Source organism: Danio rerio, chromosome 13 (genome assembly GCF_052040795.2).
Source record: "Danio rerio strain M-AB ecotype USA chromosome 13, GRCz13ab, whole genome shotgun sequence".
Taxonomy (NCBI): Eukaryota; Metazoa; Chordata; class Actinopteri; order Cypriniformes; family Danionidae; genus Danio; species Danio rerio.
In genome coordinates, this window is record NC_141033.1 from 23,612,467 (window position 1) to 23,638,632 (window position 26,166).

Here is a 26,166-nt window from a genome sequence, read left to right on the forward strand (position 1 = left end):
ACTCCCTGTCAGTTTTAACAAGCTATACTCAGTAAAGAGACTTTTGGTTGCTTGTTTTCTAGAGGTGGATTGCATTTTCTGGTGTTTGTGATGGTGATCTTTGATGTTCATGTGATGTTGTTTTTTTTTTTTTTTTTTTTTTTTTGGTTGGCAACTGACGAGATGTCAGGAAATATAGGGTACATTGGAAAGGGAAGTGTTGAAGGCTATTGATTTTAATGATGATGAAATACTCTACCAAAAGTATAGAGAGACTCATGCACTGTACGTCTTTTTCTTCCAGTGTTTTCTTTCAATGGTGTAACCCGAGTAAAAAAACAACCTGGAAATATATTTAAAAAAACTTTAGGAGTATGCTGGGTGTTATGTGATGGGGAGGCTGAAAACAGAGGTGCAGATCCAAATATAGATTTATTCAACATAGAATGGAAGGAACAGGCAGATGGTCAATAGCAGGCAGCAGACAACGTAAATAAACAAAACAACAAAGCAAGGGTCTAATACGGCAAGGCAAGGCAATGAAAATGCGTCTTAATGTTCACAAACAGATAAATATGACTCAGCAACTGGTGTGTGTGTCTGTGCTGCTTTTGAAGTCCAAGTAATTAATTCTGAACAGATTCAGCTGTGTATTAGCAATCAGCAGAAAACCGGAACAGGTGTGAATGTGTGGAGCATGACGGGATTTGTAGTCCTGAGCAAAAGTGAATGATTCTCAGGGATCTGCAAGGATTAAATCGCTGGTGATTAGGACACTGGGTGTACATGGAAAAAAAAAAAGAACAACTATTTGGTAGTAAATATTGATGATAGTATTTTAAAATTTTTGGTCAAACTTTTCTATTCAGCTTTTCTATTTTAAAGGTTGTGACACAAGCAACTCATCCACTGAGAAAACTGAATGATAAATATGCAATATCTTGCTTATTTGTGACTTTTTACAAGCATAATATTACACATTGTCCTGTCACATTATAATCATAAGTATATCTGTGGCAAGAGCTCCTATTATGCATACCTTTTAAACATAATTATCTAATGAGCATTCCTTTTTACTAAATTTAATACAATGCATTTTCCAAAATGTACATAGAGAATTTGAACTGCACATAATTTAAACAACAACAAAAACTAATAATAATAATAATATATAGTAATTATATAATAAGAATATAATAGTTAATACTTTATAATTTCAAGGCGACAATGTGTTATTTATATTTATTAATTTCAACAATGGCAAGTTCACTGTTTAGTTCCTCTAGATTGTTTTCTCTTTCATATTTCATATTCGTATTCTCAGTCTATTATACGGCATAATGTTCATCCTCTTTTCTATTTTCTCCTTCAGCATCGCCAACCCTGCCACCATTGAAATCGGAGCACTTCAAGCCGTGTCAGGAGAAGGATCTGGCCTACTGCCTGAATGATGGCGAGTGCTTTGTCATCGAGACCCTGAGCGGCCCACACAAACACTGCAGGTATGACCGCATTTCCTGTTTCTGCATTGCTGGAAAACTGTTCGCTCGACAAAATAAATGGAATCACCACGGATGGGAGGCTGTACGGTTTTCAGACCCGATGACAGTTCCATGTCTTGTTTTTTTCTGAGAAAATTATCCTTCTGGAACAATCTGCCAGTATTTTTTTTTCTCTTTATCTTCCTCTCTCCCTTTTTTCTCTTTATCTCTCTCTCTCTCTCTCTCTCTCTCTCTCTCTCTCTCTCCTCTCGTGTCTCATTGCCCTCCTCTCTGGGACTCTCGCTGTTGCATGAAGCTCTTAGTCATGCTAACGATGACAGCTTTGTCATAGCCTGAGAGCTGTCTAAGGTCCCTTCTCTGCTAATTAAAAGTGGCACTTTGCAGAAGTTCATTAGAGGCTTGTTTCGGCTCTAAGGGCCTTTTTTTTTTTACAAGGTTGAAATAAGATTCACAAAATGGGAGGTAGAGAATTTCTGACACTGATGTGTTCACCTTTTGTACGAAGCGTGAGCACCATTTCAAATAACACAGACCTGGATGTGAGGGTTTGGCTGCTGTAGGTTTTGCATGAGCTGTCGTTTGCCTCACTTGACTAATGGAACACAGAGACATCGCTTGTTGGAAACTGAAGAGCCAAGAAGGAGCAGAAGCCAAGTGTCCTCATTTTAATCAGTGGTAATTGGTGGTGTTGTTTTAGGTGGCCCATTTATTTGACTGAAGCTTAGCTAGTTCAAATGTTCTGGCTCTGATTAATTCCCAGAACACTCTTCCCTTTCCCCGACTTGAAGCCAAGGACATGCGTGCATCCGTCTGTTCCTCAAAGCAAGGTGGTGATGGTCTCAAAGGATCGATTCACTGGAGAACGTGGGTTCTTTAGAAAGGATAAAGCTGCTAAATTAATTTGCATGGCAGAGCTTTTCGGGGCATTTTAATCATCTGCGTAAAGTTAGGCATGCAGAATATAGTCTGTTCTAAATGCCATTCTTTGCTGATGTTTTAGGCAGTTTGCATGCATGAAATGAGCTTTGAAATTACTGAAACGGAAGTGACAAGCAGTGATTTGTGCTATAAAATGTGTTTGAAGCCTATATGAAGTGCATTGAAGCTTTGAGCCACCTGCAGTTCAGCATGTTAGACATTGCTGTTTGGTCCAGACTGTCCTTGATCCTTTTTTATTCACAGAATGCGTCAGCCAAAGAGTGATTTAATATATTATTAACCGATTTAATGGTGTTTGAATCAGTATGTGCTGATGTTTTTTTTTTCTTTTTTAAAAAACTACTGTATGAATAAATAATGGCCTATATGTACCCTAAATAAAAAAGCCTGTCTTCCTTTATCCGACTGGCTTTTTTGGTTTAGTCTAGCACAGTCTAACTGTTTTTTTTTTCTTCTTTTTTTAAATTATATATGCAAAGCTGCAGCACAAATCAAATTTCTATAACCCGTTATGCATTTTATATTAGATGCTTATGTGTTGCATTTTATATTTACTGACTCTCTTTCAGCACAAAGCATTATGTTTAAACTGGGCAACTACTCATTTTCTCAATAAGCTCTCATTTGTGCTCACTAATTTGTTGTGTGCTTTCAATATAAGGGCACTGTTGTGTTCAAAGATCTAAAAGCTAAGCTCTAAGTGGCTAGTGACTACTATGGCATACAGCATGCAAAACCTCAAAAGACAATGCAGAATGTCACAATTAAGATTTGGAACAAAACAAATGATATGAAGTAGGGCTGCACGATACTGGAAAAATCTAACATTGCGATATTTTATTTTGCTGCCATTTATATTGCAATATGAATTCAATTTTGACAGACTTGGTTAGCTCTATTTGGAATGAAATTATTAAATTAGATTGATTGGAATAATCTTGCAGACGAGTGAATCAAAGAAACTGCAAGAATAAATCATTAAGATTAAGAGCAAAGATAAAAGTGAAAGAAGTAGTCAGATATTCGGGTACAGTAATATGATACGATATAATATCATGATGTCAGCGATATATCACCAAAAACCATCCACAATATATCAGGATATTTGTAAATGAAGAGGGAAAATTGCAACAAAAAGTTATTAGATGTATTTTTTTTTAATTACAGCACATATATTTCTTAGAATTGTAACATTGATATATGTTCAATCTGCTATTTCGAGAAGCACCTCCTCATGCATAAATGTGAAAAATGTGCACTTTTTCAGAGGATCACCTCATTCCGTTCTGTGGTCAGCCGCAGCAAGCTGTCAACCTCTCCTTGGAATAAAAAAAAAATGTTGTGCTGTATGATCCACCAGAAGGCGTATCAAACACCAAACTCCACTGTACAGAATACATCATAACCTTGTTTTAAAATATGCAGGTTTACATTCTTTGTTCATTGTTATTTTAGCTGTTATTTAATCATTCCACACATACTGATATATTTCAAGTGTTAATCTCTTTCAATTTTGATATATTTGATGACAACAAATGAAAACCCCAAATTCATGAGCTCAGAAAATTTGAATATTTATTAAGACCAGTGAAGGAATTTTTAGAAACTTTTTCCAACTGAAAAGTATGAACATGTACTTAGTTTAGGGCTCCTTTTGCCTGAATTACTGCCTTTTAAACAGTATAAATGTATAGTATAAATATATTTATCAACTGTGCCATTGGCCAGTGTGAAGAGAAGGTCATGTTGGCCTGTAAACACAGCAGTTGTCTTTGAAATATTCAACTAATCTACGTAGCCAGACAAAACAGGAGTGTTTGGGGTTAGCCAGAGTTTAGCAGACAGATGGATGAAGAGAGAAAGAACAAGACTCACAACCTTGTTAAAATAGGGACAAGATAGCGGCCAGTAAATGCTGCTCACAACAAGGATAACAAATGATTAAAATAACCATGTTTGTGCATGTGTGAAAAAGAGGCATGGCAGGTAGAGAATCTTGTTTCCTGGGCTGCATCACGTAAAACAATCCCTTTGTGTGTGTTGACCTAGATTCATAGAGCATGTGGATACTTATTTCGGCTGCCTCATCTGGTCTATAGACCTATATACACAATCTACAGGAACAGGACGATCTAGGGCTTACAGCAATGTGATTACATGAAATGGGCTTTGTTGTGCATCATAAAACACCCGTGTGGTTCAGCAGATGTTAAAGAAGCTTGACACAAGTTGACAAATTCAGATTAGAAAGACTTATAGAGGACTTCAAGTGTTGAAGGGCACTTATTTTACCCCATTTTTAAGATTTAAGATAACTCTTTTGTGTCTTCAGAATGTGTCTGTAAAGTATCAGCTCAAAACACCCATCTTATTATTTATTACCTTTCAGAATATTGGAATTTTCTGCTGTGAATGTGGCTGTTTTTGTTGCCTGTGCTTTTGATGCTAGTTCTCCCCACCCAACGTTCCTACAGTACGTGCATGTCAGTGTGTCTCTGTCTCCGGCTGTTGCGTCAGATAAACAGCACAGTGACAGACACGAAGGAAGCAGATCTCACGTAACGTTTGTGAGAAGTACTACTGTAAAAACTTTCCCAATGATTATTTGATGTATTTGTTGTGGAGTTGCAATGAAGAGTCACACACAATGTTGTTCCAAAGTTCATGCATGCACAGAGATACACATAGCGGACACACACAGTGTGAGCGTTTAACCTTGCACTGTTTTTGCATGGCAAATGTGACAGGATACACATTAATATCCACTGTTGTATGGATATCCATTATGTTGATGTTTAAATTAAACCTGATTTAACATCCACAAAGCGGGATTGAAGTGTCTTCTTTTATAGATTAACTGACACTATGCGGCTGTGGTGATAAAGTCATTAAAATCGCTGTAATTCAATACAAGAATGCTGTTTTAAAAATGTGTTAAACTTTTAAAACTCATTCTTGATCACATTTGATGGTAATTGATGATCACAGCGAGCCAACAGCTCTTTTAATCCCAGTTGCTTTGCACACATCCTGTCTTGTTGATATGATTAGATACTGGACTAGAGAGACATGTTAATATGCATCAGTCAATCGAATCAGTCGACGAGGAAACCGCACTCCTGGTGGGCCTCAGAATGGGAGGAATTTGGATCTTATTTTAACGTCAGGAAATAAAAAAAAAAACTTATGGTTTTTATATCACCCCAATATAACTGTGGATGCACGATACCTACTTACAGTTCTGTCTGAACCGCTTACAAAATGTTGGTCATATGTGCCCTTAAAAAAGCTTAACACAGCCCCTAATTTTAAAGGTTAATAAAAAGTAATAATGGGTCAGGTACATTTTTTTTTCATGTCAGATTATATTATATTATATTATATTATATTATATTATATTATATTATAGGAATGCAAGTAAGATATCTACTTTAATTTTCCAAATAGCTTTTTAAAAAATAAAATTTTAAAAATGTGAGTGAAATAGTTCATTATTTAGCAGATATATTTATGTTCAATAAAAAGCATCTGCATCCAAGACTTTAGATTGTAAAATGTAGAAAACAATAAATAATATTTTGTAAATTTTTATTTATATGTTTGTTTGTTTGTTGATGGTAAAAATTTGATGATAAATGAAACAAAAAAAAGTTTTTTTTTTTTTTTAAATGACAATGACCTAATTTGAGGCTGAACTGTGATATATCAACAGTATAGAATAGTATAGTATAGTACAGTTTACTGTAGTATACAGTAAATTATTGAGTATAAAAGTTGGTGTCTTGAAATTACATAGAAATTGCATAAAATAATAATAATAATAATAATAATAATTCTTAACAATTATATAGCACTTTTCTAGACACTCAAGGCGCTTTATGCATTGGGGGAAATCTCCTTATCCACTACAGTGTGCAGCATCCACCTGGATGACAGGACAGCAGCCATATTGCACCATACCCATACCACACACCAGCTGATTGGTGGAGAGGAGACAGTGATAAAGCCTATTATTTTATGGGATGGTTTGGAGGCCATGATGGACAGAGGCCAGTGGGCAAATTTGGCCAGGGTGCCAGGGTTAAACCCTTACTCTTTTTCGAAGGACATCATGCGATTTTTAATGACCGCAGGGAGTCAGGATCTCTGTTCAACATCTCATCCGAAAGACGTCGCTCACTGAGCAGTATAGTGCAGTCCTTATATACCTCAACATGCAGTCTGTGTGGATCCTAATGCTCCAGTATATGTATATATATATATATATATATATATATATATATATATATATATATATATATATATATATATATATATATATATATATATATATATATATATATATATGCAGTCTGTGTGGATCCTAATGCTCCAGTATATATATATATATATATATATATATATATATATATATATATATATACTGGAGCATTAGGATCCACACAGACTGCATGTTGAGTGCCCCCTGCTGGCCTCACTAACACCACTTCCGGCAGCAACTTGGCTTTCCCATGTGGTTTTCCATTTACAGCACAGCCCTGCTTAGCTTTAGTGGGCAACCATGTGAGAGTTGCTGAAAGCTAGATGCCTGCTATTATATACTGTAGTGTAGGATTTTTTTTTTTCTCAGAAAAAAACTCAATTGGATATATAGGTAATGTGTATCATTTTTAGCAATCATTAATAAATAGTCTAAGGTAAAGTTAAATGCAAATATGTAATGTATTTTCTTTATAGTTCTTATTTAACTGTTGTACAGTGGGTAATGTTGGTTTCCCTGTAATGATGGCTGCCTCATCCACTTCTCTCCCTGTATCAGATTCAGTTTGTGGTTCCTCCCAGTGCATCAGCAAGAGCATAAACCCATTCTGTCTGTGGCAGAATTGTTTTTATTGCTTTTGTTTCCTTTCCTGTGGGAATTGTCTCTTTATGATTCACTACCTTGTCTTTCTACTACCTTTTGGAATTTCTGAAAGAGAAGCCTCCTCACCTGGGCTTTACTAAGATCTCAAATACATAAAAACACAGCTTTTCCAGGCCTGTGTGAGGTTTATGCTCAGCAAAGCCCTAAAATATTTAAGTCAAAATTATATTGCAAAATCATTTTGATCATGTTTTACATCCATTAAGGTGAATTTTGAGATTTTAATCAAGGTAGCTTTGTTTTCCTACAGGTTACTAAACTGGCTGATAAAATCTATTTTTTAAAATAATATTAATGGTAATAGTAATAATGAAATACAATAATTTAACAAATATAAGCAAAATCTTTAAATAAAGAGTAAATATAATAACTTTTTTTTCCGAGCTTATTTCAGTGACATATATAGACACATATATAAATGTTTTGTTTCTTAATATATTAAGAGTTCACATGCAAAAACAGCCATTTCATTTTAGAAGAAGATTTTAACTCTTTAATTCTGAATGTAAAAACATGATTTCTGAAAACTATTAAAAAAAACTATAGTTTTAGTACATTTCTTTAAGGGGTACTGATTGTTAAAATCATGATTTGTAAGCTGTTTGGACAGAACTGTGTGTAGATGTAGTGTGTCCACAGTCATATAGGAGTGATATAAAGACAATAAGTCTCTTTTTTTTTTAATTTCCTGATGTAAAAAATAGGATCCAAATCCCTCCTATTTAGAGGCCCACTGTTATGTGACATAGGAGTGCACTTTCTCCACCCATCAAATCGTTTGACAGCTTCATATTACCATAACACGTATAATCATATCAACAAGACAGAATGTGCACAAAGCAACTGGTTGTAAAAGATCTGTTGTCTCTCTGTGATCATCAGTCATCATCAAATGTGATCAAGAATGAGTTTACAATGTTTTTTTTTTAAACAGCATGTTTGTAATGAATTACAGCGATTTTACCGTCTTTATCACCACAGCCGCATGTCAGTGCAATTATAAAAGAAGACGTTTCAATCCTGGTTTGTGGCTGTTAAATCAGGTTAATTTTCTACATAACCCAAACCAATATCCATGTAGCAGTGGATATTAACATGTAGCCTGCCACATTTGCTGTGCCAATGCAGTGCAAGGTTAAACGCGTGCTGTGTGTGTCCGCTGTCTGTGCGCGTGAACTTTGTAACGGCATTGTGTGTGACTCATCAAAGGCTTGAATTAACTCCATGACAAATACATCAAATAATCATTGGGAAAGTTTTAAATGTAGAATTTCTCACAAACGTAATGTGAGATCTGCTTCCTTTATGTCTGTCATTGTGCCGTTTGTCTGACACGGAGATTGAGGCACACTCTGACAGGCATGTGGGAATGGTGGACATGAAGAACTAGCATTAAAATCACAGGCAAAAAAATAGCTACAATGTGTTCAGAGCAGAAATCCAATCCAATATTCTGAAAGCTATAATAAATAATTTGCTGCGTGTTTTGAGCTGAAACTTTACAGAAACATTCCGGAGACACAAAAGACTCCTTTTAAATCTTAAAAAAGGGTTTGTTTTTTATTATTCTCTTCAGTGCACCTGAAAATGACTAGAATTGGGTTATCCGTTTTTACAATTAAAATCTTCAAATAACATATTCATATCAACTCTTCAAGTTGGTAGTGCTGTTGCCTCACAGAAAGAAGGTCGCTGGGTCGCTGGTTCAGTTGGTGTTTCTGGGTGGAGTTTGCATGTTCTCCCTGTGTTCGCGTGGGTTTCCTCCGGGTGCTCCGGTTTCCCCCACAGTCCAAAGACACGCGGAACAGGTGAATTGGGTCGGCTGATTTGTCCGTAGTGTATGAGTGTGTGTGTGGATGTTTCCCAGAGATGGGTTGCGGCTGGAAGGGCATCGGCTGCATAAAAACTTGCTGGATAAGTTGGTGGTTCATTCCGCTGTGGCGACCCCGGATTAATAAAGGGACTAAGCCGACAAGAAAATGAATGAATGAAAAAAAAAGACAGAAGGCAGGGCATCTCAATGTGTTTCTAAAGCCAAAACCCTCTTATAGCACACATATTTAATTACAAGAAGTTTGTAAACAACAAGCAGGAGTTCACATGTAAATGTAATTGGGTCATGTGTGTCATATATGCATGCATATGCCTGTCATTATAACATTTTAGAAATAAGAAACACAGAAATACAGAATATGATGTGTTCACTGTAGACAAAGTTGAGTTTTAGTATTAACGTAGAAACGTAGTAGAGTAGTTTAGTAGAAACGTAGAGTAAAAGAACAATAGGAGATGTGAAACGGAAGAACTAAAAGAAGATCAGCGAATCAACTGGCATTGCCAAAGCCTTGCTAAGTCACCGCTTGCTTATCCTATCCTAGAGGTCGGCATCGGATTTCTCCTCCGCTGCTGGGTAGTGTGCAAGAGCTTGACTCTTGTTAGCGTTGAGACGGTAAGCCTCTACTTGCCACGGCAACACTGCGCCAATCCCACCTGTCAGTGTGTCGCCACATGAGGCTGAAACATGAGTTAAGACCTCACGAAACCCCCTGCCAATATCACTGCAGCTGAAGGGCCATGTGTACTTCTAAAGGCCTCCGGTCTGAGAGCACTGTTGGGAAGGAGCGAGATCGTGAGATTAATTTCAATAGGCTGTGGTGTTGTAAGGTTTTAAATTGGATCTGAATTTTGTGGTTACAGCTTCTGGCCTGAAGCTACGATGCAAATATAGGGAGCATTCGCAATGGGTTTTGTCAGGGGAGGGATTATGAATGCATGCAAAGCAGATTTATTGTCAAATATGCAGACAAACATTGTCTCATGAATAAGCAGAGAGATAGCGGAGAGAGAGAGGAACAGAAATGGATGTATTATTGAGTATGCGTGTGATACTGATTTTATTGTTAAAACATCACAACTCATCATATGAAACAAAATGCCTGCCGCTGAAAGTGTAGAATCAATGAGAGGAAAAATCACAACGATGGAAGCCATTTTCGTGTCTCTATCTTCCAATTTGCAATTCATTGATCCGGAACAGTGAGAGTTGGCGCTCCCCAGACATTATAAAAGGATTTTCTTTAGTCTCTGGTCCAGTTCACTGACAAGTAGTCCATTTCACTAGACTGGGGAATGATGTGTCTGATACAGTGGTTCTTAACTGGTGCAGAGAAGTGGGTCTGATAAAGATGGAGGACAGAGGGAAAATGATGCTAAATGCAGCAAGCCACACAGAAATGTGGACAATTTTGTTTTTAAAAATAGAAGATATGAATCATATTTCTTAAATATAACTGGACGATGTGCTTAATTCACAACAGATACACACTGTTCACTAGAATGTTTACTGTAATCTTCTCCTAGTTAAACAGCCATTTACTTCCATGCATTTCGGGAGAAGTTGATGAATTAACATTTTGTAAGTCCAGCAGCTCTGATCTCCCCACTTCAGTGCAGGCCTGCACGATTAATCGATCTTAAACCAAAATCACGATTTGAAAAGCTGCGATTATTTTAAATACTACTATGACTAGAAGGCAAGCACAAGAAATGAAAAAGATCTAAGTAACTTTACTTTAAAAGTAGATGACTGTTACAGCAGTACCCACGAGCGCCTATTTTACTGTAATGAAGAAAATGAAAGCTCTAAACTTCATCTCTGCTCTGCTTCTCTTTTTCTGTATTTTGTGTGTGTGTGGACCTGTGACCTCCTTGAATAAGGTAACATAGCCTCTTTCGGCTGTTACAGTGATTCTTGTGGAGTCACACACACACAAACACATACACACTATACAGCGCAAGTTTTCTCCATCACGTCTATCATGGATTAGTTGTGATAACCGCGCATTATAGATTGTAACCGTGGCCATCTATCCATCTATCTATCCGCGTCAATCATCGGTGAAAAACTCCAGAGCCACGCTTATCATTTGAGCCAATCGTAGCCCTTTCTCACAGGTGTTTAAGAAATTGCTCAACAACGCCAAAAAAGCAAGCGGGATAATACATTTTATTCTAAAAATACATTAGTTTATTTGCTATAAATCCTCATGTTGTTCTGTACTTGAATTGTGTTTGCTACTCAAATGAAGTGTTTTCTCTGAGCAGGTAAAATTAAAGGTACAGTTCATATATCAGATTGTTTGAAGTAAAAGACAAAATTTTATTACAAGTAATATACAAATATAAATGTATTTTTAAAATTACATTTAAATAAAAGAATTATTGTGTTGTGAAGTAAAATCTAAAACTTTGTATGGAAAGCATTGTCACTGCACCATGAATGCCATGAAAATCAATATAAAAAAATGTAACAATCTAAATAAAAAGATTTTTTAGATTTTATATGTTTATATGTGATATTTTATATATAATTAATTTTATTTAATTTTAAAATACTGTATTTTTTTCTTAATTTGTCATCACAACTGGTAACACTTTATTTTGATGGTCCATTTGAGTTATAGTAGACTGTCTGTTTAATATCTACTGATATGCTCCCTTAACAGATGTTGTTAATGTTATGAAAGTTATTAATAATTGCAATTTACCTTAAATTCAACAAACGCACCCTCAAAATAAAGTGTGACCTGACAACTTTATTAGAAAAAAATAGTTTTAAAAAAACAGAAGCGTAGCATACTTTTTGTTTATGCTTGGTCTTTCTTAGGTGCTGTTCAAACCGCCATACCGCCACATCAAAGCCCCATCTTAACCCCCCCGACTAAAGCATCCATTTGGTTGTTAACGTGTAAAAAGAGACGAAAAAACATTTAATCGCAGGCACCATCATTAGCAGCAGGTTATCTCAGAAATTCCATTCCAAAGTCATAGCATGGAAAAATATAATTTAATGCAGTTTTTCTTGTTTGGTCTAATACTCACTTTATATCATATCTCAGCCAGGCAGTGAAGATCGCAGTTTTTTTTTTTTTTTTTTTTTTTTTTTGAAATCAGATCATAAACACTGCAATTTTGTATGAGATGATAATTAACCAAAAGCCCTGGAGCTGACAGACTGAATTTAAAAGTCAGTATGCAAATACCCCATTGCGTTGTGTTATGCATTGTGCTGGTTCTTACACATATTCGAGAATTGTTATAAATGATTATAACAAGAAACATTGTCAACATTAAAAAAAAGGTATGCTTAAATCATCTGGGCTTTGATACTATGTGATAAACTTGATGCATTCTAAATAACAAGATAAAAACTCACACAGGGGGGTCAGTGGGAGTATTTAAAATGTATGTGTGAAAGGGTTACCATACAACAATATAAAGATGCTACGTAAATCAGTCAACAAATGTTAATGTAACATATTAAGCTGTAAAATATCATTTTATTGCAGTTTATGTTAACTTATATAATACTTTAAATTATAACACCATTTGGAAATATGACTTTTTTACTGTTAGGCTTTTCCACTTGAAAGTATTTTTTTGACATAGGGGATTGTGATGATGTGTATACAACAATTGGTGTCTTTATAGTGAAGAACAACTGATTTGCTGGTTTTGGGAAGCTTTGCAATGCCATTAAAGGAAGAATAGCCTGCTTTTTGTGTACTCAAACCAGGGTGATTTTCTCTTTGTCACTTTGATAACCATTGTTTTATACTTTTATGTACAGAAATAATTCTTTAGTTCTCTATCAGTCGATAGTTCACCTTCTCAATGACACACACATTGTTAAAGATGGCAAGTTATGATTGGTTGGGAAGCACTGTAAAGTCTGAAATATTTCTTGTCCATGTCAAAACAAGAATATACAGTAGAAATCGCATAATCTGACACACTGACTTTCATACGAAAATAATATGGTGTAGTATGAAGCCAGCTTTAGTCAGTGCTCAAGGCTTAAAGCTCAAAAGGACACAGATTCCAGTAGCTTGGCATGCCTCTGATTCATATATTAAAGATTAGATTTTCCTTTTGCCTTCTGCTTATGTAGTACAACAACTGCTGTTGCTTCGAGAGTTGTATAGTAGATGGACTGCAGTTACCCTTTCAACTGACCATTTAGAAAGAAAGGATTATATCAACCTCACAGCCCTGCAACCCGAGCAGATGTTTTGCAATGCTTTTTTCTTCATCCTTTGACTGAATATTCGACACTCTGTGATGCACGTAAGGTTTGCCTTTGAAGATGCTGCCACTGTGGATGAGCCAAGATTTTTCAGTTGCCAAATCTGAGGCAGAGAAAAGCCCCTCTTATCAAGCCTAACATGACCTTCCCATGCTGAACGAAGCACAACAGTGGGTTTCCATGTGATGTTCATCCAGCCGTGTTATGGAGTAAGATAGTGATGATGTGATATCTGCCAGGGTAAAACTTCTAACTGTGGGTAGAAAAAAAGAGTTTTTTTCACTCCGCTTCAGAGCACCTCATCCATGAGGAGAGATCCTGAGACTCAATATGACGCACTGGCAGGTCAGATTAGAGGAAAAGAGAGCATTAGAGAGCTCCGCTGTGAAGTGCATAGGAGAAAGGAATAAATCTGAATTAGTTACAAACCACATTTTAATGCCAGTGTTTTTTTCCAGCACTGGATACGGATTGTTTTTTTTTTTTTTAAACAAGCGATGCTCCTATAGCATAAAATGGATAGTTCAGCCAGAAAGACCAGGGAGATAAATATGAAAATAAATTACATTTATTTGATAAGTATGTTTTTACAAACGTATTGTTTGACAAATCATAGGGTTTCTTTGATGGAGCCCCCATCCGAAGCTTGAATTGGAAGCTTTTAGACCCAGCTATGACTGCCGAGGACGAAGGCAGGAGCGGAGCATATCCCCCTGGACAGGGCCAACCAGGTGGTAGTGGGGAAGATGGTACTGTAGGTGAACGTCTGCATCAGTATCTGCAACCAAATGAATAAAGTGAATGGACAGCTTAAATATTCCTTGGGTCTTGTGACTATTGGTTGCAACTGGTTGTGTTGAGTGACGAGACATTAGGTATTCTTCCTTGTGTCTCGTGGCTATTCCTTGGAACTGATTGTGATGAGTGACATGACATTTGGTTTTTCTGGTAACTAGTGCTAAAGCTACATTTCTACTAGCCTAGATGTTATTTATTTATTTAAGGCATTTTAATATTCACTTACTTTGGGCATTGTATTAAATTACATTGTGTTGTTGTAATATGATAACAACTTGTCAGTTCCCTGTCTCTTTAGATTTATTATATTTATTAGGTATGAAATTGAGTAAAATGCTAATGTGTTTATATGTCTATATTGGTCTGAGAATGTTTCTGCCTTTATATATACAGTTGGAGTCAGAATTATTAGCCCCCCTAACTTATTAGCATCCTGTTTATTTTTTCACAGATTTCTGTTTATGGTTTTTCCCCGATTTTTATGGTTTGCTCTGTAGACTATAGAAAAAAAATCCTTAAAGGGGATAATTATTTTGACCTTAAAATGGCTTTTTAAAAAACTGCTTTTATTCTAGACAAAATAAAACAAATAAGACTTTCTCCAGAATATATATATATATATATATATATATATATATATATATATATATATATATATATATATATATATATATATATATATATATATATATATATATATATTATGCAGCAGATATCCTTCCAGCTACAACCCATCATGGGAAACATCCATACATCCTCATTCACACACATACGGACATTTTAGCTTACCCAATTCACCTGTACCACATGTCTTTGGACTGTGGGGTAAAACTGGAGCACCCGGAGAAAACCCACGCCAACACGTGGAGAAAATGCAAACTCCACACAAAAACGGCAATTGAGCCGAGGCTCGAACCAGCGATCTTCTTGCTGTGAGGCGACAGCACTAACTACTTAGAAACACCAACTGACCCAGCCGAAGCTTGAACTAATGACCGTCTTGCTGTGTGGTGAATGTGCTACCTACTGTGCCAACATGCCGCTGCATATATATGTGTGTATGTATGTGTGTTATTTTTATATTATTTTTATTTTTGGACTGGAGGCAGTTTTGGTAACTGTTATTCTAAAATCAAGGCATTGGTATTGGTAAAAAAAAAAATATATATATATATATATATATAAAAAATCGCAACAAAACATTAATAAATTCTGTAAATGAGAACACTTGTTTTTAATTAGGAAGAAATGTCATCAGTATTTTACAAAAATGCAATTTATTCAAATACTAGTCATAACTTAAGAGGAATTGAGAATTGTTAAATTTTTTCTACAAGGGATGTGTGTGTATAAATGCATTACAAATTAAATGCACAATTAAATAGACCACAAACTGCATATCATTTAACAAAGCAGAAATTGAGATGGCAAAAATACTTTTTTTGTAAGAAAAAGAGATGTGTGTAGAGAGAAGGGCTGTAGTGAAGAGCCCTTCAGAAAAGAACACGTGGAAAAAAAAGATGGATGGATGTATGGGAAAGAAATGCAGCGCTAGAATATTATAAGATCTTTGGTGAGGACATACTGTAGGTGTCTGCAAGTGGTATGAAGGAGAAAATGATGAGAGAAGTGGGAGGGTTGGAGCGACGATGTTACGGAAAATAGGAGTGTATCCGTGCTTTGCAAGGATAGAAAGGAAGGAAACGAGCAGTGAAAGAGGCAGTTCGGATGGCAGAGGAGCACTTGTGTTTTTAGAGGGCTTATTTTTCGCTCTTTCAGGTGAGCATCTTCTTAACAAGGTTGAAATAGTTGGAAATTGAAGGCACTTGTAATTTCAATCACTCGTGCAGGAGGCCGCGTGCACACACACTTGAATCAGAATGTAAATTCTCTTTGATAATTCATTTCAAGAACTTGTCGCATGTCAAACCAGAGCCTCACTCAAGCAAAACAACAAAAAAATGATTAATTTTCAGTGTCAAATGGAAATGCGGAGGATTTGCGAAGAGGAGACAGTCAAGCCTAAATGAAATGATTTTTTTCTCTCTGTATTTTTCATTTTCCCTGCTAGAGATGCATTTCTTTCACCGCAGTCAGGCAATCAGCAGATGCTTTTATTCTGTACCGTATGTGGTGTTTAGATATTTCAGTTTCCCCTACAAACTCTATTTCGTGCAGTGCTGATGAAGTATCTAGTGGAACAATACAAACAGCAAGAGCACAGCCTTGTCCTATAAAGCCTTGCTCTCAAGGTCTACATTTTCCTTAAGGACAGCCAGTTAACAGCGAACACTTATCATGATAAATGTTAGAGACTTTTGTAGCTCTGATTTGAAGTGCAATGTACTTTATGCCAATGGATAAATCATTCAGTTTTCGTATGCGCGCACATGTGTGTGTGTTTGGCACAGCAGATGACAGGAGAATGAGAAAGTAGAGAATAAGAGAAAAACATTATATACTCAACCTTTGCGTACTTTGTCTCCCGCACTGACAGCTCATTTCACAAGCACACTAGTAATCTCAGCACACCCTTAAGGCCTTGTCATATATGTACTGCATCTTAATGAGTCGCATACAAAATTGCATTGCGCTCAAAACTGAAGAGATGAATTAAAGACTAGCGACTCGTTTGTTATTTAATGAGGTCTTTTTTTAGAAAGAGCATAAAAGCAGTTCCATAAGCATGCAGGCCTAGTGTTCTGTGTACTACTTAACTGTGCTGCGAGTCTCCTGAATTCAGATCTCGACTTATGGACCTTTCCTGACTCAATTCCAAATCCAGACTCATTAGAACCATTGATTCAGGAGTTGCATTACAACGATTGTGCTTTAATGCAATAAAAATAACATCTTCATTTTTATTTTATTTTACTGGTTGCAATGTCTGATTATTATTGTCAATGTTTATAATCCATTCAAATATTCAGTTCAATTCAATTCATGTTAATTTAGAGCTTTCAAAATGTAGATTGTGTCAAAGCAGCTAAACACAGAAGTTCTAGTAAATTAAAACTGTGTCAGTCCAGTTTTCAGAGTTGAGATTCAGTTTAGTTCAATTCAGTGTGGTTTAAATTTTACTTCTGAAAGTCCAAACTCAGGGGGTTGAGTGAGCGGCATGTGTGCGCCAGACGTACCTGAAGAGCGGTGGGGGTGAGTTGTGTGCAAAATACCTGAAGTGCGGTTGGGGGTGAGTTGGCGCGACATACCTGAAGAGTTGTTGGGGGTGATTTGCGCGTGATGTACCTTAAGAGAGGTGGGGGTGAGTTGTGCACGTCGTACCTGAAGAGCTAGGAGGGATGCAGTGGAGAGGGGTGTGCAACGTATTTAACGACCAGGTAGGAGATGCGCTATTTTCGGGTCTCTATGCATTTGCTGGATACTCCCGCAACCTCCGAGAAACTTGGGATGTCTGTATTTGTGTCCAATATGGTCACACACACAACCACAGCGCACTTAAATGCGACAAAATGAGTCGATATTTTGCTAAAGAATAAGTAAATACTTGTCATGATCTTTTTGATGATACCTCGAACTGTGTTTTGTTCCATCAAATTTGCGACTTGTCTGTCTCAGCTTCCTTGTCTGTACATTAATTTAAAGCTTCTCTACTGTTTGCTGTGGCTGGAAACTTGAGGGCATACAACCTCGTACTGGTGATCAGAAAACTCACCTAAAAAAAGTAGTTAAAGAAAATACATTCTGGTGATCTGCTGAACCACAGAGTGTAGTACTAACCTCCAACACTGGTGAAATACATATCTAAGTTGTTCACAATCAACTCTAAACAGCAGCAAAGCTCTCAGGGCATTTACACTGAAGGCTATCACTACTACACATCGGGATGTGTTTATCATTCAAAATGTAGTTGAAGATGAAGTGTTACCTGATCACATAAAGTAATGTAGATCTCAGGAATTAACACATGATATCCACAATATTTGTGTCTTAAACAAGGCAGATTTCACCTGGCGCTTGCGTGTTTCTGATACATAGACCCACATGAAGAAGAGCATGTTCTTAGGGTGCTTTCACACTTACCAGCAGGCACACAACATGATTTTAATATTAGATTAGATTCAGGTCATGACGTCAAGTGACCAAAGTTCAATGTCTAGCCAGCGTCTAAGGACAACGTTATTTTGACATTCAATAATGACATCAAATTATGTTAATATTTGGTTGATTTTAGGTTGTGTTGGAAAGTGACCAAAATCCAATGTCTAATAGATGTCAGAGTGGTAACGTCCACACTACATCAAAGTGTAACATGTTTAGACTTTGATATTTAGTTGATTGAAAGTTGGACATTGGCTATTGATGTCAACCTGATTTTCATTTCCAAACAAAATCCAACGTCCCTATGACGTTGGGGTATGTTGGGGTATAACGTCAATATGAGGTCTTGTTAACATCCTGTACCTTCAGGGTTGGCTCAATTGCCTAGACCGAACTCAAGTTCGATTGTCTCCCCTTAACACCTTCTCAGCTGGTTTGTGTTCACATAGTTTTTTTGTTTTTGTTTTTTCTTCTGAACCCCGGTACGCTTGCGTCATCAAGCTGCTGTTTTGTGTACAGCTGTTGCTAGGTGAAAGCCACGAAAGCAAAGTGACAAAATGGAGACGTACACTTATCACGCTCATTCTGATTTTACTGAATATTTTGCTTTTATTAACAATTTAAAAATACATGCTACATGCTTCTAAATGCCACAAAAAAAAAAAAAAAAAAAACATTTACAACATTACACGATGTCTGCAGAAGTCATTTTTGGTGGAGACAAGCAGACATTATCACTGTTTGCACTGGGTCAGTCCGGCTTGTTGCAAAAGTAGGGGATACACAGAAACACAAACACACACGAACGAATATTATGAAAATTAAAGTTATTGTACAGTTGGCTGTTAATTTTGTTATTTGGTTCGATTGGATTCATATCAGAGGTGAACTGGATTAGAGTTCGCACCCGAGTTCAGAACGCAGTGTTTAACCTAGCTAAACGTACTGTACACTGAAATCAAACTTACCCTGGTTCAAATATCAAATATCAAAGATCAAAAATGCTAATGAGAAAACACCCTTAAAGAGCAAGACATAAGTGCATCAACAAATACAGAAAACAAATCCCAGGCCATTTCTGGACTGATCGTTCACCACAGTGATCTACAGTATGAGTGAGTGATGGTTTGTTACTCAAATTAGATTACAATCCAGCATTGAACTAAGCACGTTTGCAATTTTTTATGACAGTGAAAAACTTACAAGTAGCAGCATACTCAAAGCAATCTCACACCAATTTGTAACTTTTTGATTTAGTAGCTAATTCGTATGAATTCGTGCGATCTAATTCATACAATTTAGTACGATTTGCTCATCACCCAATGATGGTTGGTGTTAGGGGTGGGGTTGGGTCACGCTTCCTTTTTAAAATCATACATTTTTTTATGACTGAACTAGCTGAACTGAATTAGCCACTAAACTGACTTAACGTAAAATACTTACATTTCCTCGTGAGATCAGGCTGGCATACACCATCATTTAGGTTGTGCTAAAAAGATATCATGTAAAAAAAGAGCTATTTTATTTGTTTAACTGTGATTATAACAAAAACAGTATAAAAGATGGTCTGTCTGCAGATAAGACATTTTGTTCATACTAGACATGGCAGTCTCACCTTGAATAGCCCTGATTTCTTTTTGAATAGATTCCTTCTTAAGCATACTGAAGTTAAGCACTTTATATCCAAACTTTTCTCCATGTATAAAGCAGACAATCTGATTTAATTGCAGAAGACATAGAGGAAGAATTTAAAATGTGTTAATATTATTAACACAATTATAAATGTGTAATATTATCAGACTACCGTTGAATATTTCAGTCTGCAACAGCTTTAAAGAAATGCAATTTAATATTTTACTTAGAGCTTATGTATCCCCAAATAAATAACACTGTTTCACCTTAATGTCCAAAATGCAATAATAATATCGACACGTTCTTTCATTGTCTTTGGGAGTATCCTTTAATTGCTGATTTTTGGAATGATATCAAATAATATATACTTCATAAACAGAAGGTCACTGCCTCCCTATTAATGCGGTTAGGTGTTCTGCCCCCCTTTTCTGAAACATTCAGGTGTCTTTAATCCTCTACTGACACTGGGGATTCAATTAATTATAAATAAACGGGTCGGGACAGAACCCTCTCTGGTAAAGGACGAAATAATCCTGTTTAAAGAAACTATAATTATTAAAAAAGATTGGACATATATCAAAAGGAAAATCTAAGTCATAGATTATAAGTATCTATTTATTCTTAACTGTGCACACTGCAATATTGTAATGTTTTGAATTAGACCACACTGAATTTTTTTTAGGTTATTTTTTTTTTTAGGATTTTCTCTCAAAATACTGTTTATGTTCAACTCAATGCTGCGTATATAACTCATTCTGAAAAATTCAATAACAAAATTAAAAATTATGCTCAAGCAGTGCAGTTTATGCTGTCTCCACAAAGGGTTAACATTAGTTAAGCAGCGCAAACATGATCATGGAACTAGGTAGCCTGTTGGAAAAGCACATTATTATCAATTACATCAGGACAAGTATGTAATAAAAAGTAGCTACTGAAGCAACATAACATTCAGCTATTTCAGCTCCACAGAAGATTGACAGCGTAGTACAGTTCGGTCGCAAATATGGTAGCCGCACCACTGTGTGACATCACATGAAACCTATGAATTATAAGAAAATTGCTTTAATGGTAAACTGAACCTAACGTTTTCCATTTCAAACCAAAGTTTGGTGTTATTGTAGTGTGTTTTATACATATCTAACTACTCAAACTCTCTCACAGAGAGCTCGGGAGCTGCGCTAAGATACTTTGATCGTGACCAGCTCTTGTCTAAAGCCCACTTTAGTGAATAATTCTCCCTGATTAAGTTATGATTAGGATCACTCTGTTAATCTAGCCCCTCACTAGCCCAAGGCAAGAGTTCAGTCATAATGCAATTACCTTACCACTTGAAGTTTCAATTGATTTGTGTTGATTTCATTGTTATTTCTAATTAATATGGTTTAACGAGATAATTGTGAAATTGTATTAACTTTCTTTGCCTGATAAATAGCAGGGAGTTTCCAATTAACATGCATGCAACCGATACAATTCAAAGCGGTTTCTTTTTTCATGCAGCAAAGAGCAAGTCACATACGCAGATCTGGTGGGCCTTTCATAATGTGTGTGTAGGAAGCTGATAATAAAGCCTTGATTTACTAAATGTTGGTGTTTAAAAATAGCATGCACCAAATGAATAGGCTGCACTGATGAGTGTGCGTTTTGGATGCATAAAATAGCGTGTCTCATCATTCCCTGCAGGTTTGCCTTCGTATGTAATTTGGGATGCACCTTTTTGATTGTCAGAAATAAATGGTGTCACATTAAATGGATTAAATAGCAAATTGTGCATAATGTGGGAGACAGTGTGAAAAAAACACAACTATTGCATACACACACACACACACAGAGATACGTGCGCACAGTTAACAGTATACAGTTAACTACAGTAAATATAAAACTTTTTGTTTTCTTGAAATAACAAAAATATTATCCCAGGTAGCAAAGAATTCTGGCCCAAATTTGGCATAAAGCTAGCACAGCAGGCATTCTTTCGGCACTCACATGCAGCATTTGTGCCAAACATGGCCCAGGTTTGGCAGAGGTGGCGGCGTCTTTAAGACAGCACACAAGACTTTGGACCACATGTAAAATGTAGTATTTGGCCCAGATGTTAAAGATTGATATGTGGGACCAGGGGAGGAGTGGTTGAGGAAATTCGAAATGCAACCAAAACAAATGATTACAATTGGCTTAATATTGGCATTGAAAATTCCTGAATTGCAACCAGCAGAACCTGGGAAGTTAAATATATATATATATATATATATGTTAGCCATGCAAGTTTGGCCTCTCTTGACCCACATCTAAAATACATTTTTATTCATTTTTTGAGTTACAAAAAAAAAGTCTACCAATCAGGTCTATCAATTTCATTGCAGTCGTGACACACCAACATATCTGGCCCAGTTATGGGTTATTAACTTGGCTAAGAGTTGGCTTGGATCCATGTTTGGCCCTTGTCTGGAAGTTTGACTTGCTCCAGTCATGTACTGTAATCCACTGCGGCATGTGGGCCAAGCAAAAGCTAATTGTGTGGGCCAGAACTGGGCCAAAGAAACTTTGCTGTAAAGTTAATTTATTTCTAGTTATTTAGTTTAGCTAATTTTTTTTTTTTCATTTAGTAGTTTTAAATCTTGTAAAACACAAATCAAAACCATATAAATAACAATTTTAAATAACAAAACAAAAAACTGAATCCCTAAACATTCAAAAATGAAAATAAAAAATCAAAAATATAAGTATACTTTAATTTAAAACTATATGAGAATCTCAATAAACAACACTGCAGATTATTTTTGCAATATTTTTAAACTGTCAAGTCTTTTTCTCTCTGTTCTGCATTTCTTTTTCGGTGAACATCAAAGTCTTGTTTGAAATTAAGATTTCATTTTGGTGTGAATCCAAATACCACATTTTCTTCATTCAGCTTGTAAATCCAGCAAATCCTTCAGAAACCTTTTTGAATGTTAAACTTATGATGTCTGATCAATTTCACATGCTGCATAAATTTTGCAATAAAATCCTTAAAATCCCTCGTACTTACAATAAAGTAAACCAAAAGTAAACTTTTTTCAATATCGCTGAACCCAACCAGTTTGCACAATTAATCCCTGTAAATATATCATACAAATAACCCACAATACAGCCAGACAAGCTTAAGCCATTCCACAAGCAAAGTCTAGAAGTTTAAGGATAGGTTTCGAGTCCCTAAACTACACATTTATACTTCCTGACTCACATCCACACACATTTACTGTAATAACACCGCTTGCATTTGCTGAAACTTGAGAGTTACATTGGAGTCTAACTGTTGTCTGCTTTCACTGGCAGGCCGAGAGAGAAAATAAGAGGAAATGGGAAGGCATATTACACACAAATAACATGAGAAACCTCTCGGCTAATGTGCAAACAAAGTAACATGAACCCAAACCCACTAGTGTATATGAGGGCTAGAGAAAATACAGTTTCTATGCAAGGCATTGCTTTCAAGTCAAGAAGTTTGATATGCTAATTGCATGCAAATTAATGCAAATGAACCCTTCTTTCCCCCCAAATTCTATGGTTTGCTTGTGTAAAACCATGCAAAAGCATAGTGATTTTTTTCTTCTATAAATAACTAAACCAGAGCAAATTAAAATATAATTACAAAAGTCTGGGCAGACTTCCAGTGACTGCCCAAAAAATCTCCTTCAAACATTAAAAAATGTTATTTGCTGTTAGAAAACCGAGGTGTGAGACAGTCTTCTGAAACACAGAAATGCTAAAGTTGGAACCATGAGAAAAAAGTGTTAGAAGTAGAGGGGTAATGGCAGATGTATCAAGGCTTCAATATTTTGCATGACTTACCCCAGGCCAAATCCAGTGATGAATGTATTCATTTGAGCTATTACTATTAAAGTAGTATGTCACCGAAAGGTTAACCATGTCTGTCTCTGCTTGCATCTATCAGTCTATTTATAGTTCCGAGCACAAGAATGATATTGATTCCCCCACCCCATAACTTTTTTTTTTTCGAGTCTAGAGGGCGTTCGGCATCTACCTATCCTATCAGTTTATCTGGAAATGTGTATTCATCTTGTTCCTGCACCATATTGGTCTGCCAGTCGCTTTGATGATGCAATTGCTATTCTGTGTCATATTGGCAATGTACTGGCGGCTAATAAGATGGGTTTTTTTTTCTCCATTTTGTGATCATTCTCTGCAAACACTAGAGGTGGTATTGCATCAATCTGGCAGTGGATTATCAATTTCTAAACTACTCAGTTCAGTCCGTCTGGACTAATAAATCAGTTGGTGTTTCCCAAAGTGGGGGTCGGGACCATCAGGGGGGTTGTGGAACAATGACAGGCAGTCGCTTGATGATTTCCAAAAGCCAAATAAATTGTATTAAGCTATTAGATTTACCATATTGTATTTGTAACCCACAGAGGATAAAAAATAGCAGCTAATAGTTACATAAAGCAACAATATGCAAATAAAAAGCGTTTTTTTTTTGTTTTTTTTTCTCATAGGATTGTGTGTTTATGTTAGAAAAAAGTGTGGCCCCTAAACTGTCATCAGGGCATGAGCAAATCGGACTAAAATGTACTAATGAGATCACACAAATGCATACATACCTGTACAAATGAATCAATCAAAAAGTTACAAACCGCTGTCAGATTTCATTGCTTTTGTTCATCAATAAAACTATCACATCTTAGGCTGAAAGTGCATCATATTATGTTTTCACCCGCTTACAGGTTATGCTGTTTATTGTAGCTGTGTTGGCACTCAGTTCTGCCTATGAATACATTTGCTCCTATAAAAAAGTTAGAAAAAACAAAGTGCTAAGCAAAAGCTATTTAAAACAGTATTGTCTAGGTCTAGAAGGCGAATGCTAAACTAAAACAGTCTTTTCCACTCTTCACATTCATAAAGCATTTGCATTTATACACAGTTTTTACTGAGTTTATATGGTTAAAGACTACATTTTTAGCTCCTGTGAAATTGTAAGTGTTTTTTTTTTATTTTTTCCAAGTGCTGTTTAACATGGAAGCGATTTGCAACACTTTATTAATACAATATTTTAACAACTTAATAAAGTATTTACTAGTTATTTTGCAAGATACCAGTATTTAGCCTAAAGATTTTATTTTTTTTAAATGTACCTAAACTTAACTAATTATTTTGCTGCTTGTTCAAGCTACTTATTTAAAATAAGCTGAATCAACATTTTTTAAGATAACCTAATAGTTTTATATTTAATCCACTTAAATTTGAATAAAACAAAAAATAAACTAACTTAATCGACTGGTGTTGGGACAGCGGTTTTACAGTGTAATAATATTGACAATAAGAATCTATCAATTAAACAAATATCTGGGACCTGGGGGGAAAAAAAAGAAAAATAATTTCTTCTAGGAGCACTAATTAATGTCATTTACATATTTAAAATTTTACATATATATGTTTAAATGTGATATCAAACCCCAAACCAATCGTACAATATTACAAATGTTTGCATTTTATTCTGGTTTTATGATATTTTTGAGAATGTGGTATCAAAATTTCCTGCATCCCACTAGGCTGTTTACCACATTACCACAGTTCTGACACTTGCATTTTACAATGCTTATTTTCTAATTCTTTCTACCACTTTACTTAAAAGCACTTCAGCTTTCGGCATTCTGATATATATTTTTTTCTCTCAGTAGTAATATAAACAGTGACGCTTTTTTTAATAGCCTGGAGACAGCGCAACACATTTAAGTATTCTGGGTTTATAGATATTTTGCTTTAGTAATGCTTCAACCTGTCAAGCGTTAAATGTTTACAGTTTAAAAGTTTTGAAATTCCCCCATGCAGGTGTTAGCCTCTCCACTCAACACCCTCCTGCATCATGTCAAAATCTCTTAGTGATTCAGTGAGCTGTTGCCAAGGTACCTTGCACCTGAGATGTTTGTTTATTTGCTCGTTTTACTCTGAACCCATTATTTAGCTTGTTGAGAAAAAGTGTAAAAGACACACTCACAGATTCTTTAGACACTTTTCTCGGAGGGGCGTTCAAGTGATACTTTTCTAGGTCTTCAGTTTTTATCAGCCTTTTTGTAAAAGTTTTGACAACTTTATACAAAGGATTCAAAAAATAAATAGATAAAAGCCTGGCTATCAGCATTTGCTCTAAAAATTTAATTATATAGAAGCTGAATTAGTATTTAAGAGATGTTTTCAATACTTCTTCCTGACTTCAAATTGACTTTGAAGTGAGATAGTAAACATAATGCAGA

At 35.9% G+C, this 26,166-nt stretch overlaps 1 protein-coding gene across 5 annotated transcripts in view; it reads left to right on the plus strand.

Annotated features, from left to right (window-relative positions):
• The window catches only part of nrg3a (neuregulin 3a), a 600,385-nt gene that overhangs the window by 378,690 nt on the left and 195,529 nt on the right, over nt 1-26,166 (plus strand). For all 5 annotated transcript variants that reach the window (XM_087279167.1, XM_087279168.1, XM_087279164.1 and 2 more), the window contains one exon: nt 1,352-1,481. Coding sequence is in view for 3 of the 5 variants with exons in the window: in XM_087279164.1 (XP_087135290.1) it covers nt 1,352-1,481 (130 nt within the window). In the remaining 2 variants the exon portion in view is untranslated. The remainder of the gene's footprint in view (nt 1-1,351; nt 1,482-26,166) is intronic.